General features: G+C 45.4%; 1 protein-coding gene across 2 annotated transcripts in view; it reads right to left on the bottom strand.

Moving 5' to 3' along the window:
- Window positions 1-17,703, bottom strand: part of PRKCB (protein kinase C beta) — a 320,991-nt gene that overhangs the window by 42,654 nt on the left and 260,634 nt on the right. For both annotated transcript variants that reach the window (XM_011233995.2, XM_034670243.1), the window contains exons 11-12: window positions 4,717-4,808; window positions 3,053-3,115 (exon numbers count right to left, since the gene is read on the bottom strand). In XM_011233995.2, the coding sequence (XP_011232297.2) occupies window positions 3,053-3,115; window positions 4,717-4,808 (155 nt within the window). The remainder of the gene's footprint in view (window positions 1-3,052; window positions 3,116-4,716; window positions 4,809-17,703) is intronic.

Genomic DNA, 17,703 nt, shown 5'->3' on the forward strand with positions numbered 1-17,703 from the left:
ATCGAACTTTACATCGGAAACCGGGGATGTACCGTATGGTGACTAACATAATATGATAAAAAAATTTAAAAAAAATAAAAAACAAATAAATTCATTGTTGAAAAAAAATATTCACTGTCCCATATGATTTTTTGAAAGTCTACTGCCTTCTTTGGTTCAATGTAATAATCCTTCATTTCTGCTCCAAAAGGGGGTTGGAACAATTGTTTTCATTTTCAGAAATCCATCAAGGGCAAAATCATCACACATTCTAGGGATGGCGATCCATAAATAAGACACGAAGCTTAGAAGGATCTTTGTCTCCCCCACACCCAACATCCCCAGCCACGGTCAGAGAGGGCGAGTCTAACCTAATTCTTCATTCACTTAACTTAAGAATTCTCCAGTTAACTAGAGATCTAAATGAAAGAGGGAGAGATTTGTAACACTTTAAAGTACCTCATCACATGAAGGTCATCTCAAAGAAGTTATAAAACCATACATCTGCCACGTAATTTTTTTTTACAGGTTTTCATTAGATTATCAATTTCAAAATCTCTGTCTCGTCAAGGTTTTTGATTGTGAGCAACAAAGGTCAACTGTGATCATTTCAACCTGGAAAGGGATTGTTATAAAGGTATCGGGAGTCCACAGATTCTCCAAGGAGGCTGGATGGAGAACCAGGTTGAGAGGCTAGGCAGCCAGGAACAAAGCTTAATTGCAATGCTGAGCTAGTCCAGCAAAGGTGTCACAGATGCCACCATGGGGTAGACATCTTGTTCCATGAAGCCTAATACTGGACTCTGGATATTGTTGCTAAGAACTGCTCCCCCTCATGCCTCTGGAAAACTAGATGTAGCTGATTACTATGGACGCTCTTGATTCTACAGTCTCTGCCTTTCTTGGTCACTACCTTCTGATTCATGGTGTTGTGTGAGTGTGACAAGTGTCAGAGCCTGGGTTGTGTCCCTGCACTTGCTGAGAAGAGGATGTGAGAGTATCTGGAATTTTCCATCTGTAGAGCAGGAGATGGACTTTGTTCCTACACACAAATGAAAGGGATTCAGATGCTGAATGCCTTAAAGAGTAATAAGTGTCCCCTAAAAAGTATGAATAGTTGAGGAAGAATGGAAGAATGAGTTAGTAGAGAGAGCTTTGAGTTAGGCAATGTCTTAGCACCAAAATCTAATCTTTATATTTATAATTGGAATGGCGAAGGTCCTGGATCCCAGCCCCAATCCATGACCCTATGAGATTGGAAACCCAAGTCTGAATCCCAACCTAATTGACAAGAAACTCTATTTCCTCTCCTGGTCTCTCCCCTGGGACTGGATTTTCTTCCAATAAACTTGCAGTCCCACAATTAATCTTCTCAGCAAACCTCAGTGGCCAGTTCTATTCTAGCCAAGACCCATCCTGTCCAAGAGTTAGGTTCTAATGTCAACACATAAGGTGAAAATCATGTAGAGTACCCATGATCCCTGTTTCTTTAGTTAAGCCCCTGATGAAGTTACTGGCTTGAATTAGGGGTCATGTCATATGGAAGACAATGTGTACCCTTCAACACCAGGATTCCATCTGGCACAAGATGCTCCCACTATGGCGGTCAAAAAGGAAATGGAAACATTTCTTGCACACACAGTGCTACTGGTTCATTGAGGGCAAGCATGGCCAGAATGAGCACGTGATTTACAGTTTAAATTCTTCTTTTTCTCTCTCTTTCTATTTCTTCACTGAGCTCTCCTATGTGCCAGGTGAAACCACTCCTCTTCCTGACCTTCATCCCTCTACTATCAGGAATAACAAAGCGGAGAAGGGACTCTATGTACTCAGGATGATTGTCCCTTCCCCTGCTAGATTCATATCACCACTTCACGGAGTTTAAAAGAAAAAAGAAAAAAAGGCCCCTGGACTCTGCAGGCTTCTCGCAAGGTGCCCACCTTCTATCTCTCCAGTCCACCAGAGCCCACAGTCTCCCCTCCACGACCTGCCTTGAGACCGCCAGGGCTCATCTTTTTACGCTTTTTGGCCCCACAACCTTCAGTTGCAGCAAGACACCAATCCCGTGCTCTCCACAGAGTGACAGGTACCCCCATCACCATGTGGCACACGCCAGCCCCCTCCCCTGCTCCGCTTTCCTCCATAGCGTTTGTCACTACTTGACAGACTGTATCTCTGTGATTTACGTATCTGTCTCCCACCACTACAACTGAAGTTCTCCAAAGGCAGGAGGTTTTGCCTGTTTTCCTCCCTGTTGCATCCGCACCGTCTAGAAGAGTGCCTACCACGTAGTAGGCTTTTAATAAGTGTCCGTCAGCTAAATGAATGGCATGGAATTTTATGGCTGTTCACGATTTTTTAGATAGACCTTCGTCCATGCCAAGGACCCTTTGGAAGCCCTGGGCCCCTGCCAGCCTCTCTTGCATAAGCAACCAGCCCGAGCCTGCACTGCCTATGCCATTTGCATCCATGTGGTGTAAGAGGAATCATACACCCCGGACTCACTGACAAATAGCAGCCTCGGGCTCAGTAGTCTGCCTTGCGTGAAATATAAAATGGTATGACTCATACAGCTATGATCATACACTTGCTCCTCCAAAAACGGGCAAATGCCAAGTCCTGAACTTAATCCCGTCTTTCAGGGCAAGCATTTCAGAGATTCATTTCTAAATTGCAGTTACAAAGAAAAAAAAAACTCATAATAATAGGACGTATTATATCCTGCCAGCCCAGATTCTCTGCTTGCTCCCCAGATTTGGGGTCCCAAGGCAAGAGAAGGAAATGCTAGGCCCCTACTGGCGAGCCTGCCCTCCTTCAAGCAAATGGTCTCACGTCTGAGGCTCTGAACTGTCACTGGTGGTGGGGTTCATAGCAATCTTCCATCACCATCTAGAGCTGCCCAAACTTTGCCAGGGCAGTGGGCGATGCTGCCTGGCAGAACACATGCCCAAGTCAGGCTGGAGGATTCCTCCCCCACCACGGATTCTAATTTTAAAAGCAGTTAAAGAAAGAGGCAGGGAGGGGAGGAGCTGAGGGAGCGGAGGGGAAGGAAGGGGTTGCAGTGCTCACTTACCGGTAAATGATGCCCTTGCTCTGTAAGAAGAACAGACCGATGGCAATTTCTGCAGCGTAAAATCTGAAATTAGAAAAAAAAAAAAGCAATGGAGAGATTCAAGGACACTGTATGCCTGGCAAACCCTCAGAATTCAATACAATATTGAACTAGGCGTGGGGCATTCACATCCTACTGTGGATGGTCAGCCACACAACTCATAACACAAAGTATGGGGGTGTGAATGAATGAACAAGGTTTAGAGAGTCACGAGCCTGCCTCCAGGACAAATTGGGGTGGGCAGAGGTTCAGCAGCTGCCCAGCGGGGAGGAGGCCATGGGGGAGGACAGACTGGCAGGAGAATGAGTTTCAGTCTAAGGCAAATTCAAGTATCTGAATACTAACAGCTAATCTGTTGAAGGCTTACTGTCTACATACCATCATTATAGGTCATTATCTGATTACGTTCTAATAACCATCCTGTGAGGTAGGTCCTACTATTACCTCCCTCTTCCTTAAATGAGGAATTGAGGGTCAGTGAGAGAAAATGACTTGGCCAAGTTATATGGCTAAGGAATGGCACAGCATCTGCCCAACGTGTAAGCTCTTAACGGAGGTCCAGAAGGAAAGAGATTTTGAGAGAATCAGAAAGTCCCAGTTATACCACAGGGTTAGGTGGGGCTTTAGGGAACTCTGTTAAGTGTCCTGACAATTTGTTTTGTGTGATAATGGGATGAGGGTCTGTGGTCCATTAGGTGTTAGAAGTGAAAGAAGAGCCAAGCCCACAGTCTCCTTAGAATCGTGGCAAGACCTAGGCATGGTGCATGGAGCTATCTAGAATGCAAACCCTACCAGAATACAGGGCATACCACCTTGGCAGGTGGGAGGGGAGAGGGCAAAGCTGAGCTGAACAGGAGTCAGCAAGCCTCTGGAGTGACCGGTGAGTCCTGGGGGGCTTTTTAGAGGGACAATGAGATCTTAGCCAACTGCTCAGGAGAGGTTATCTGTGCTAATCCAATGACTTGCTGTTCCTGTTCACCAGCAGGGGAAGAACATGATGAGATCCGAGTTTTCAAAAGAAAAGACTGGCTGCCTTGGGGACTGACAGGGACAGAATGGACTCAGCAGGGGAAACACATTTCCAAAAACCCAAATCAGTCTCCCCACCCAGGAGCCACAGGGCACAGCCACAAAGCAACTTGAACCGTCATCCCCCAGGGAAGGAGGGCATCCAAGAGAGTGAGCGGTGTAGGGCAGCTCACAAGAGCAAAAATCTGGGTCAGAATGTAGATCTGTCTCACACCAGCTCTGTGATCTTGAGCAAGTTTCTACCAACTCTCTGGGCCTGGCACACAGTAAGCTCTCAAGAAAGACCAGAGAATGAATAAACGAAAGCTACCATGACATCCCCCAAGGAATCTATGGGGTCTTTCCTTAGCTTAGGAGTCAGGGGAAAAATCAGAGATAAAGAAATAGCTGTGGTTTTCAAGCTTCAAGTTCTTAGCTGGTGTCAAGGAAAGAAAGAAGTATCCAATATTGAGCAGAATACCTTTGTCCCTGGCCATAGATTTCTCATGAAGAAGCAGCTCAAGATGGTAAGAATCCCTATTCAGCTGAAAACCCAAGGTAACTAATACCCCACCCAAGTATCCCGAGGGAAAAGGACAGCACAAGTTTGTACTTACACAGCATGAGGCTCCTTAAACCGGCCGACTTGTTGGATGTGGTACATGAGGTCGCCCCCGTTCACATACTCCATCACAAAGTACAGGCGGTCCTAGGACAAGGGAGCAAACCACAAAATCAACATACTGTATTTCTCAGGTTCCACATGGGAAGCAGGGAATAGCTGGGATTTAGGATCAAAACCCTCAGGACTCTATGACAGGCCCCCATTTGCCAGGCCCTTTATTCCCCAAGTGTAATATTTGTGCCACAGGAAGTATGCAACTGGGCATAGGTGGTACATGAATTTTTTTAAAAATTAATAACCATAAAGTTATATTTGTTTGTACTAGAAAATATAATTAGCACATTAATATTATGACTTCATGGATATTGCTGTTTAGGATAAAGCTAATTGTAATAAAGAATGGAAAACAAATACATAGATCATATTACAGATAAGTAGCTGGAGTAATCAGCCTTCATGATGGCCCCCCATGATTTTCACCTCCTGGTGTTCATGTCCTTGCATAGTAGCCTCTTCCTACAAAGAATAGGACTGACTTGTGTAACCAGTAGAATACTGTAAAAATGACAGTGTGTGATTTCCATGACTAGGTCACAAAAGATACTGTGGCTTCCATTTTGCTCTCTCTTAGATCACTGGTTTGGGGGAAGCCAGCCGCCAGGTCATGGGGACACTCTAGCAGCACCTTAGGAAGGCACATCAGGCAAAGAACCTAGGCCTCCTGCCAACAGGCAGCACCAACTCCCCAGCCACGAGAGGGAGGCACTTTGGGAACAGACCCTCCAGCCCCAGTCAAGCCTTCTGATGACTTAAGCCCAGATGACAGCTGACGACAACTTTCACGTGGGACTCCCCAAGCAGAACCACCCAGGTTAGCCACTCATGAGTTCCTGACCCACAGAAACTGTGAGATGTTTATCAATGGTTTTAAGCTATTGAAGTTTGAGGTATTGTAGTAGATATCTAATATAGTGACTATGGGGGGAAAATGAATTATTAGAATTTGAGAAATAGTGGCCTCGGAGGGCATATCCAGAAGGAAAAGAATTTGGGCCAGAAAAAGAAATCTATACCCCATTCAGGGAATTCCTTAAACATGTCTTTCAAGGGAGATGGGAACTCCTCCAGAGTCAGGGGCTGTGTTCCTATTCCATGACTAGTTCATAGTAGGTGCCCGGAGAATGGTGCTGAACAGACTTTATTTGGAACCCAGCTTTGCTTCCTGATAGCTGGATGGTTTGGAAAGTTTATTAAACATCTGGATCTCCTCATCTGTGACATGGAGATTAATAATAATAATAATAATAATAATAATAATAACTGAGCCACAGTGTTGTTTCTAGAACTCAGTGAGACACATTAAGTGTTATGGTCCTTGGGGGACACCTCCATGAGATTTTCCCCCTCTCCTTCCATCAAGGGGTGTCTGCTAAATGAACAAATGACTTCACCTCTCTTAGAGATTTCCACTTAGCTCAAGTCACATGATCAACTTAATAAAAAAAAATCAAAGAGAACAGAATGGAAATGATCAGAGCGCCCTACACAGAGTACCCCTAGGTGTTATGTTGTGAAATGTGTGTTTTCATTATATTATAGGTTGGTATGGCTGGGTCACAATGTAAAAGAAGGTTTGCTGCCCAAAGTTGCAAAGCTGTCATGTGGGACTTAGAGACCAGGAGCCCAGCGAGAACGAAGATGACATGCGTGAAGGGCTCTAGCGTGATGTTGGCCCTATCACAAATGTTTCATCCACCATTAACAAAATCTTTCTTACAGTGCACAGAACTTTATCTTATACGGAACACTCATAGATGCATTTGTCTAATGTGTATTGGGTGTCTGATAATTGCAATGATACCTCTTACGAAATAAAGCTACCATCTTGTGAGCAATTATTATGGGACTGAACAAATTGCTTTATATATTTTGCCTCACTTCTCTCTCTAAACAACCCAACAAGACACTATTACCCTGCTCCCCCTTCTAAAGACGTGAAAGTTAAAGCCCATACAAGGGTAAGTAAGTCCCTGAGGGTCACTCAGCTGTTCAGCAGCACAGCTGGGATTTGAACCCAGGCAGGTCCGTGCCAGGCTGTTCCTGGGTAAGGTTCTGAGCCAGACATTGCGTGGACGTGTGGCTGTGTCCTCCCCTCTAAATGCTTCCAGTCCAGGAGGGGAGAGAAGGGAAGAAGAGCTCCAGCTGCACATCAAGACAGAAGCTGGCAGGTCACAGGCGAGAAGTACAGGTTAATCAACTATTTTTGACAAGCCAAGGGATTTCTCAGACCGACACTACTTGACCCTTACAACATCTTTAATGAGAGGCAGAGAGGGAGGCAGAATTATCGCTTTGGTTTCTCAGTGTCCAAGGCATATGAGATTTGCAAAAAAAGGGTCACATACAAGTTAGTGGCAGAGTGGAGACAGTCAGTCAGAACTGCCAACACCCAGCCCCTGGTTCTTTGGGGGTTTTTTGATAGAAAACAAGCCTTAAAAATAGCATCTGTCTTTGCTGCACGTTGAAGGGAACCAAAACACTTGCTTTTAAAAATTATTTTTAAAACTAGCAGATGGCATTGGCCACAGAGAGAAAAGTAAGTGAGGGAGAGATTTCACTTGCTTGCTTTCTGCTTGGAAGCACTCAGCTTGCCCCCCAAACTCATTAGTTAGAATCCCAACATCAGGGAGAGCTCCACTGTAGATAATGCCACGTTTTGTGGTTTGTTTTCTACCACGAACCGTATGCAGGGAAATCCTGAGATCCATCATCTTTGAACTGTACTGAGTCCGGCTTTGGCACACTGGTACTTTACATATGAAAAACACTGTGGCTGGCATCCTGCTCGCCTTCCATTTTCTGAACAAGCACTTAATGATGCCCCCTCTGATGCTAGGCATTATTCTACTGTCAGAGATGCCGCTGTGAATATATCCACGAGGCCCAATGTTAAGAACTCCCCCGATGAGTGGGGAGACCAGGTAAGTTTCCAAACAACATTTCCCAAAATGTGGTGGAAAAGAACTCCAGGTGGGCTACGGATGCATATGGCTTTAGCTTCTTAGTCTTGTGTTTATTTTAATGTGTATTTTGAACACCATAACTACCCCCTGAAGCCCCTGATTTTATGGCTATGACTGCTGAGAGGGAGAGAGGAGAGTATGGAGTTACAAAAGAGAAGGGAGCAAGGTAGGGGAGGACCAGATTATGAGACACGGCATAAGGCCATGACCCTTCAAACTTCGGTTTTCTCACACACCAGCTTCTAGATTTTACCGTTTGTTCACCTCATCTACTAAAATTTACTTATTTTTAAAATATTTCCATGGACTCACTTTTTCACTGGAACACATTGTTTAAAAATTTTAACTTCATACTAAAGTCACAAGTGGAAATTCACTGCCTCTGTAAAAAAATAAATGCATATCTGTAGTCTATCAACTCTATGCTATACCCAGTCTTGCTTTGCTGCATTGATCCCTCAACAGACTTATGTTTAAAACAAATGCGTTTTGTTCATGGACCACCAAGTTCATCTCCCACTCCAAAGAAAGGAACATCAAAATTTGAAAAACACTGCGGGGGGCAATCTAGAGCCAATCTTGAGCAAAGTGAATTTTATTTTATTTTATTTTATTAAGATTTTATTTATTTATTTGGCAATGAGAGAGAGAGCACAAGCAGGGGGAGCAGCAGGCAGAGGGAAAGGGAGAAGCAGGCTCCCCGCTGAGCAGAAAGCCCCAAGGTGAGAGCCCGATGTGGGGCTCGATCCCAGGACCCTGGGATCATGACCTGAGCCAAAGGCAGAGGCTTAAGTGACTGAGCCACCAACGCACCCCTGCAAAGTGAATTTTAGAACTTTCGTTGAGCTTTTTTTTTTTTTTAAAGATTTTATTTTTTTATTTGACAGAGAGACAACCAGCGAGAGAGGGAACACAAGCAGGGGGAGTAGGAGAGGAAGAAGCAGGCTCATAGCGGAGGAGCCTGATGTGGGGCTTGATCCCAGAACGCCGGGATCACGCCCTGAGCCGAAGGCAGACGCTTAACGACTAAGCCACTCAGGCGCCCCTTCGTTGAGCTTTTTGCAAGTCATGTATTAGGTGTTAAAGGGATAAAAATGTTGAATAAGAATAAGATACAGACCTTGCCCTCAGAGAATTCAGAGTCTTTGTGAAAACAAATATGCAACTAACTTGAGCCATAATCTAAAATAAAATGTGGTAAGAGGATGACAGGCACAAAGAGGGAGCTCTGGGGGCGTCAGCTAACTAACTGGCCCTCACCCACTGCCTCTGATTCTTACATAATTATTCCCCCCATAGTGCCCTGAAATTTGACTTTGTTCCCCACTCTTATTTTTAAATCTATTTTATTATTATTATTATTATTATTATTATTATTATTATTTTAGTAATCTCTACACCCAACATGGGGCTCGAACTTACAACCCTGAGATCAAGAGTGGTGTCCTCTTCTGACTGAGCCAGCCAGAGTTCCCCACTCTTCCGAAAAAATTATTTCAAGGCCTCAAAAGATCTTTCTTCTGGTCACATACAGTAGTTTTCGATTAGGACCTATTTGCTGTCCCCTACTACATGAAAATCACAAAGTACGTATTGAGTATTGAGAATCTCCTACTTGTTCAGTTTTCCAAAGAGGACATGTCACGGCTCAAAGCTTCAACTCTCATCTCTCTGGGCTGATAAAAATCTTGACTTATATTTCCATCCTCCTTCTTTCTCCTGAGCTCCAGTCAGCTCCAGCTGGCTACAGGACGTCTCTACGTGGGTGTCCCACTGTCAACTCCAATTAAAAGCTCAGAAAGGCAAGCTCACCATCTTTCTCTTCACCCTAGCCAGTCTGCTCAACTTCCAAAGTGTTTTTCCCAAATTGTCATTGTTATTGGTGTTATTCTTCGTTACCCGTTGCCCTTGTCCCCTCGGCACGAAAAGATTTCAGTCAGTTTTAAATCTCCTTTCTTCATATTCTCCCGTATTTGATCAGTAAGTAAATCAAACTAAATGTCTGTATGCAAAATGGTTGGACAGGATGTCTCGCATCTGGAGTGTGAGTGTAAGGGTCGTTTGATTTAAAACACGGACTGCAAGGCATGTGCCGAATTTATCTGGGGGGCCCGGGGTAGGGCAAAGAATTCAAAGAAATCATCTTTCTTTCTTTCTCCAAGACAGCTGAAAGTGGGATGCGACAGGATGCCCATGTGACAGCCCCGGGGGCAGGGGGGACACCTGCCACTTTTAATAAGATACCATAGACAGAGAGGATCAATAATGCGGGCAACTCTAACCACACGCCCCACGCTCTCAACGGAGTGGCAGTAAGCATTTACCTATTGAGCAATCTTTAATGATTTTCTAATCTGACCAATGAATTAATCCTTTCCGTAAGCTGTTTCTCTTACTGCTCAGATGCTTCTCCTCTCGAGAAGCTGTATGGTGCCGTGGTTCAGAGCCCTAGCTTTAGCAAGCGCTAGTCCTGGATTTAATCCCAATTATACCGCTTACCCACTCTGAGACCTTGCAAAAGATCCTAAACCTTCCCTGCTTTCCCTGAAAGGGGTAAGAATAGCTTCTCCTTCAGAGGGTTTTGCAAAGGTGATGCACATCCCATCCGTGCAAACTCACGAAGCCTCCTTCAAGTCAGCATGTGGTCAAGGACATGTATCAAGCACAACTTTTCTTTCCTCTCTATCTATAGCCTTAGAATCACTATCAGAATCAAGCAATGGCTGCCCCTCTAACTCTTTTTGTCAGCTTTCCAAGCCTTGCCCTTCCACAGGTAGAGCAAAGTTCTCAAGGCCTAGGACCATCTCTCCTCTTCCTTGGATTTCTACAGACCTTTGGTTGTTGAATGAACGTGCAAAGGCCACTGTTAAGAAGGCAGAGAGACCCAGGCTCTGTCTCTTCCTACCCACACCCACTTTACAGGCCCGGGTTGCATTCCTGAGTCCTTTCCTGAACTTGGGATCCTCTGAAGCTTCCGTTACCTAAAGCCCTGAGACCTGTGAAGCTCTCACCAGCTTCCTCTCCTTGGAGGCCCTCAGCGCCATGTTTGTACCACTAGCTCCAACACGGTTAGTTTCCCTGCACTCAAGATGGCGTCTCCCACCTGACACGAGCACCATTACCCCTTCCCTGTAGATACAACCCCCTTCCTAAAGGTTCCAGCTGAGTTAGTAGTAGCCAACTACCAGCTGACTGGGCCAGGAATCAAACGTCTGACCTATGCTGAACCAATCAGATTCTCTGCCCTACAAGTATGAATTAGTACCCAGGGAATTCAGCAGACAGGCAACCTGCTGAAGGGGCTAGGGAAGCTAGGCTACCGTGATCAGGGAGAGACAAAGAAACAAGAGATCTATTCTAGAAAGCTTTGAAGTTCTAGTTCTTCAGGTGGCTCAGGTACATCTTTGCCTTTGGGTTGTTTCCTTCCAATAAAATTCTGTCTCTCTCTCTCTCTCTTTTTAAAACATGCCATAGTTTGGAGGAGGAGGAGGACTTCTGTTTCTTGCAACCCAACCATTGCCGACTGAGACTACGCCAGAGCCTCCTACAGCAACGCCCTTTCATCTAACCACATCCTTGGATACTGCTGCCAACCCTGAGCCAATCCCGAGTTACCAGGACCCCTCAGACGCTCTCGGTGCTCGATGGACACACCATCGGGGGCCAGCCCTACAAGTGGAATCATCCCCACCCCCCTCCCTGTCCCCGCATGCATTCTGGGTTGACGCCCTTCCCAGCGTGCCTTGCAACTGAGTTCTTGCTGGACCACGACAGCAAATTTGGGGAGGAAGTAACTTCTGTCCTTCAGTGACTCATAAAATCTAATTCTATTTAAAAAAAAAAAAAGAAGTGCATATGTTCAATTGAAAAGAAAACATTTAAAATAGATGTTTTGCTAAGGAGACGTAACTGCCTGTGCCCACTGGCAGTTGGGAAATTGCATGAATGTGCCAGGCTGACAATTGTCCCTGGGAAAAACTGCAGAAGGACCGGAGGGAACATAATCCTTTTGTGCCCATGAGCCAGGCGCCCCTCAAACCCACCTCTATTCATGCAGGTAGCCTCCCTTTACTGTTTCTTTTGCACGTCATACGTCATCTTTTTTTTTTTTTAAAGATTTTATTTATTTATTTGACAGAGATAGAGACAGCCAGCGAGAGAGGGAACACAAGCAGGGGAGTGGGAGAGGAAGAAGCAGGCTCATAGCAGAGAAGCCTGATGTGGGGGCTCGAACCCATAACGCCGGGATCACGCCCTGAGCTGAAGGCAGACGCTTAACCGCTGTGCCACCCAGGCGCCCCCATACGTCATCTTTTTAAACCCTCCCTTATTACGCTCACTTTAAAGATGATGAACTCAATAGTCAGAGCTGTTTCTAAAGGTCACACAGCCACTAACCACAGACCCAGATTTATCTGACTGAGGCGCTCATGCTTATCCCTTTGTGCTTCTAGAACAATTTGCCTAAACCCCAGCTTGTCTAATGAGCAATTTTTAAAATTCAGCCTCTTTCTGATGGCTTTTACATCTCCTTGGGTATTAACTTTGGCCATCTTGTGGCACATTCAACACTTTGAAATTGTTTTATGATAGACATTTCTGAAATCATATAAATTCCAAATGAAGACAATTATCTACGGACCCCTCCCTAAATCAAAGCAATGTTCTGATTTGTCTGCGCCTCTTTCTGATTCTTTTCCATGTGCGTATTCAGTTATAACACGTTTAGAATCATCTCTTAAATAAAACTTAATACCTTTCATTTTCGGTTCACGTTGTGCCATCCATATTTGTCAGAGAGTCTTTTCATCCAATTTTTTGAGAAAGCTTCCGATAGAACTTTGCTTTTCTAAAACAGTTTTTTTGAAATGAAATCTGCATCATTCTAAGAATGACAAAAGTTGTTTTGCATAGCGGTGGGTGTTTTTCTCCCTTTTATCTATTTTGGCCACCTTCAGAATTTTTTTATTCTATTAAGGGTCTTTCATCTTCAAAATTCGAAGTTGCTCGCAAGAAAAACATATCAAATTTGCAGCACGTTAGACTAGATTTGTCATTTTTTTAAAGTAGCTGATTCATAAAGGAATTCTGGGTCACAAAATGCAAAATGACAATCCACTCAGGCTACACTGGCCTCCTCTCTGCTCCTTAAACACGCTGAGCATGTTCCCGCCTCGGGCACTCACACTCACTCTTCCTCCTCCTGTCTACAACACTTTGCCTCCAGATAGCCACATGCCTCGCTCCCTCACTTGCTCTGGTCTCTGCTCAAATGTCATCCTTATCAGAAAGACTCCTCTTTGACCGTTTGATCAAAAATAGCTTCTCCCCCACCCAATCCCTCCATCTCTATAGCCCCATTATTTCTTGGGGTTTATTATCTGTCTCCCCCACTGGAATGTAAATTCTAAAGCAACAGGGACTTTATCTCTTTTGTTCACGGATGTACCCCTCACAAGGATGCAGCTGGGTCCTGACACGATTATTTCAATAAATAAATATTTGCTGACAGAATCAATAAGCATTCATAGCCACCGTATACTGGCAGGAATGATCTGACTTTTAGGGGATGCTGGCTTCAGAGAGACTGCCGCTTCCAGCCCAGCCTGCCTCCTCTTCTGCAGCACCGATAATCAGGGGGTCAGGGGCTATGCAATGCTAGAAGGTGAGTGCGAGCCAGACGACCACCTCCATGGGCCATCCCCAAAATGGAGCCTTCCTGCTCACCTGAGCCATGCTAATGGTGGTTTGCCTCATTACATATGCAGTGCTCCCTACATTTTAAAATCACTCCCACCACAAAACCTTTCCAATCATTGCCAGATCCTTGCGGGGTAAGTAGGTGACGCTTTCATAGTCAAAAAAACACCTTCAAGGGGTATTAGAAAACCTGCCACTTACCAACTGTATATCACAGCCAATTCACCTCTCTGGGGGTTGCTTTCCTTTGTGCCGAAATGTGAACAGCCCTTGCTTATGGTGTTCTTGTGAAAGTTGGATGTAATCATGACTTAATGTAAAAATGACTTATAAACTCAAAGGAACCTGGAGTTAAGGCAGGGGTAGGAGAGCAAGGTTGGGGTTCTAGGGTCTTGCAGAACAGATCCCAGCTCCGCCCTTATCTACTGTGTGACATTGCATGAGTTACTTAACATCTCTGGATACCAGTGTCCTCATCTGCAAGGCAGGGGAGTAACGGCGTCTACCAGGGGAGGTGCTGGGAGGATACCTGCCGACTGAGCCACACCAAAGTGCTCACAATGCTAGCTGCTGCTTCTTGTTGCTGTTTTTATCAACCCCGTTAAGGCCAGTTGGGTGGCAACTCGACATCACGTACTAGCAGACGCCTGGGCTCTGAGTTCCGTGGGCCCGGGACCCCGTGCTGTGTCCAGGGGAAACTACCCAACATCCCAGATCCTCCAGCCTTTCTCCCACAATGTGAGATGCCAGCTAATCCCTTCCATTGCAAGATTTTTCTGGCGAGGCTAGAAGTGAAAGGAAGTTTTCCAAGTCCACACATGGTAGATGCTCGGATGGAGAGTCAGTTCCACGCCGGAGAGGGAAAAGCCGAGAAGCACCACGAGCCTTCACTGAGCATGTGCGAGGTGAGCCAGGGGCCAGGGCTCGGGCCCCTGCCGGAGCCTACAAACAGGCTGGCTGCTGGTGGCTCTGCCCCAGGGGTGTCAGACGGACTAGAAATCCAGTAAGTCACACTCAGCACATTCAAAAGACCTCCCCCCTGCAGCAGTTAAGTGTAAAGCTCGGTGGAGCCGGGCTGCCTGGGTTCAACTCCTGACCCTGAAAATGTACTCGCTGTGTGACCTCAGTCTGCTCGTCCTATAGGGTGATGACAGGACGCATCCAAAGGCTGTCATGTGGCTTAAGAGCGCAGCCCTGTGCTTCACATGTGGTAGGCATTATTGTGCCTTTGAAGTACATCTAATTGATGTAAAATCAAAATATATGTGCTTGAAAAAGCTATCTGCTACTGGGTGAAGGGGAGATGGGAGGGTTACCTGCTCAGCCCCCAGTGGCCTCTGACTTTGGCGGCAGGCCCACGGGTGCGTCTTCTCAAGCCAAGCACACCTGTGACATTTAAAGTTACATTTTCCCCACACAATGCAGCTCAGAGACACGGTAGCGACTTTATCTGATCTGAACCAACAAGATGATGATCTGCTCCATCCTTGGCCTTGCTGGATCAGGAGACTGTGGGTTGGCCGCCAACACAGGCCCCTTGAGGGGATCCAGGGCACTGCACAATTCCCAGGTAAACTCCATCCCCACTGTCTAATGCCAGAAAGCATACTGAAACACGAGTGAGGGAGGGCAAGATGAAAAGAATCGCCTCAAATCTACTCTACTATCATTTTTAAAGCAGTAAATTACTAACAAAGGTATTGTATATTAATGAGCTAATATTAGTCACGCATGACTAATACCCCCAATCTCAATACATTCAGTTGAAATTGAAAGTGATGCTCCAAGCTGGTCCAGCCTCTTGCTTGAGAACAAGATCTCTTCTTGATCTACTGATGTCAGTCAGTAAACTTGGGGACCCCCAATGGGAAGAAGAGAAGATGTGGGATGAAGAGCTGGAGGTTTGAGAATCTAGTTTGGTCCAGTCTCTGTCACCCCTTGAGTGCCTTTAGCACCTAATTCCCTAAAACTCCGGCTTTGGAATTCCCTTCACCATCTGTGCCAAGACCCCAGAGGATGTGTCCTGTGGCTCACTTCATGTTTTTCTTTACCTCGACTCTCTTCTTTTAGGCAACAATTCTATTTTAGAAGTAAATGTTAGTCACCTTTGGAGCATAATCATGAACGAATTCATGACAAACTGTCCAATAACAAGAAGGAATCAAGCATTGATCCTGCCTTTCCTATATGAACAGTACCACCAGGACCAGGCAACTGAGGAGGGGCAGCCTGTCTCCCTAGAGGCATTCCAAAAAATACATGAAAAGGAAATGGCAGAAGAGGATATTACCATTAAGGGGCCAAGGCATCGCGTGAGTGGGTTGCCAACATCACAGAAAGACGCACACAGGACATCATTGCCTTTGAATGAAAGAGTGCACCTTCTCCTCCATTCTTATCAAAGGGATTGGACATGAGTCTGGCCAAGGCTTTAGGTCCGGCTACCAGCTTGCAGGAGAACACCAGGGGGGCGGGAAGCAGGTGCAGGGGCCCCACAACTGTGCAGTCAGCAAAATCCAGACCAAAAACACTCTGGGTCAAATAGCCCAGGATTTTCAGCAGATAAAGGGACAGGTAAAGGGAAGGATGGAGGGGAGAAATCACTGTATTAAAAGGCTTAAAAGACACAGCCAGTTTCTAAAAATGGGTAAGATTTAAACTACCGTATTAAGAGACTGATAAGACTCAAGTGATAAAACTATAAAGACACGCAAGGAAGTCAAGCTACTGTTGGCCGGGAGATTGAGATTAGAATGGAAGAAGCTTCAAGAGTGGCTGGCCACAGTTCTGTTCTCAACCTAGCTGGTGGTTTGAGGAATTTAACCTTATAATAACTCATTACTAAAACATCGATTTTGTGTGGTTTTCTGTATTTGCCTTATAATTCCTCAAAGTGTAAAATTCAAAGACTTTACCGTGCTATCATAAATAGAAGAAATCTGTAAAAAGTATATATATATATATATACATACATATATGTACATACATATGAAATAAAAGCAAACCAATGACCTAGAAGCTGGTGTTTGCCAAAGCTCAGAACCTGAAGCGTGCTACTCTCTCTGTGTTATAAAGGGAAGTGTTAAAAAAGATGGTGCAGGTGTGCTGGCACCAAATGGAAACATTTCCCTTGAGGCACTCAGAATTAAAGCCGATTAAAAGGTGAATGTAATTTAAAATCTATGTACCAGCCAAAGTCACCCGTTGTGTCTAGAGCCATTTTGCACAGGGGTGTATGCACCGTACTTTGGCAAACATGACCCCAGCTCTTAGTTGTACCTGCAGTGGAGTGAAGGACGTTCTAGGAGCCCCATCACCCAGCAGATCCCAACAAGAGGCTGGCGGACCAAGTCCCTGCAGGGAATACTATACATACTTGCCTAAAATGTGCCCTCCACCGATGGCCTGCGGTAGGGAGACTATCTGGGAATTAGAACTTGACCCCACCAGAAAATCATTTTCTCACCCAAAGCGCAGATGCTGTAGGGGCAATGAGGGGACCATATGGGGACCCTCTTGCTTCTGCAGGTTCTATCATATCCCCTACTGCCCTGTTTTGTGGCTATCCTATGTCTGTTTCCTCTGCTCCAAGACCAAGAACTTCCCCAAAACAGGACCTAGTTTGCTTGGCTCTCTACCCGAGCACTTCGTCAAAGCCAAGACGAATGCTGAATGTCTGTGAAATGAGTGAGTAACATCCACTGAACAGCGACCAGGCCCCAAGCACTGTGTCAAATGCTTCTCGTGTATAATCTCGTTTCCTCCTCACAGACACCTTGGATGTAGCTACTGTTAGCTCATCCATTTTACAGATGAGCAAACTGAGGCCAGAGGGGTTTTACAATTTGCCGAAGGCCACCCAGCGGTAAGTGACAGAGTCAGGATCTGAACCCAGGTCCCTCTGATCCCAAAATATATCAAGAGACTTCTTAAAACAGGGAAGGAGCCAAGTTCCAGCTCTGCCTCTTTCACACAGGGCAGTTCTAAGCCCGATGTGTGGTCTGTACTGAGAAAATCCAGCCCAAAGCCAGTTTTGGATCTTTCTACGCTGGGAGTGTGGAACTTAACTTAGCAGAGAATGGGACTTGGTGATGTTGGAGGAGAGAGGAAGTCCAAGCTTTAAATTCTATGCAATATACAAAAGCATCTCATCTCACATAGGGGGCAGGCTCTAAAATCAGCAAGCATAGTGAGAGCTGCACAGAATCAAAATAATCTTCAAGAATCCTTCAAAGCATCTTCAAGTCACTGGGGCC

The sequence above is a fragment of the Ailuropoda melanoleuca genome, chromosome 10, assembly GCF_002007445.2.
Source record: "Ailuropoda melanoleuca isolate Jingjing chromosome 10, ASM200744v2, whole genome shotgun sequence".
Lineage (NCBI taxonomy): Eukaryota > Metazoa > Chordata > Mammalia > Carnivora > Ursidae > Ailuropoda > Ailuropoda melanoleuca.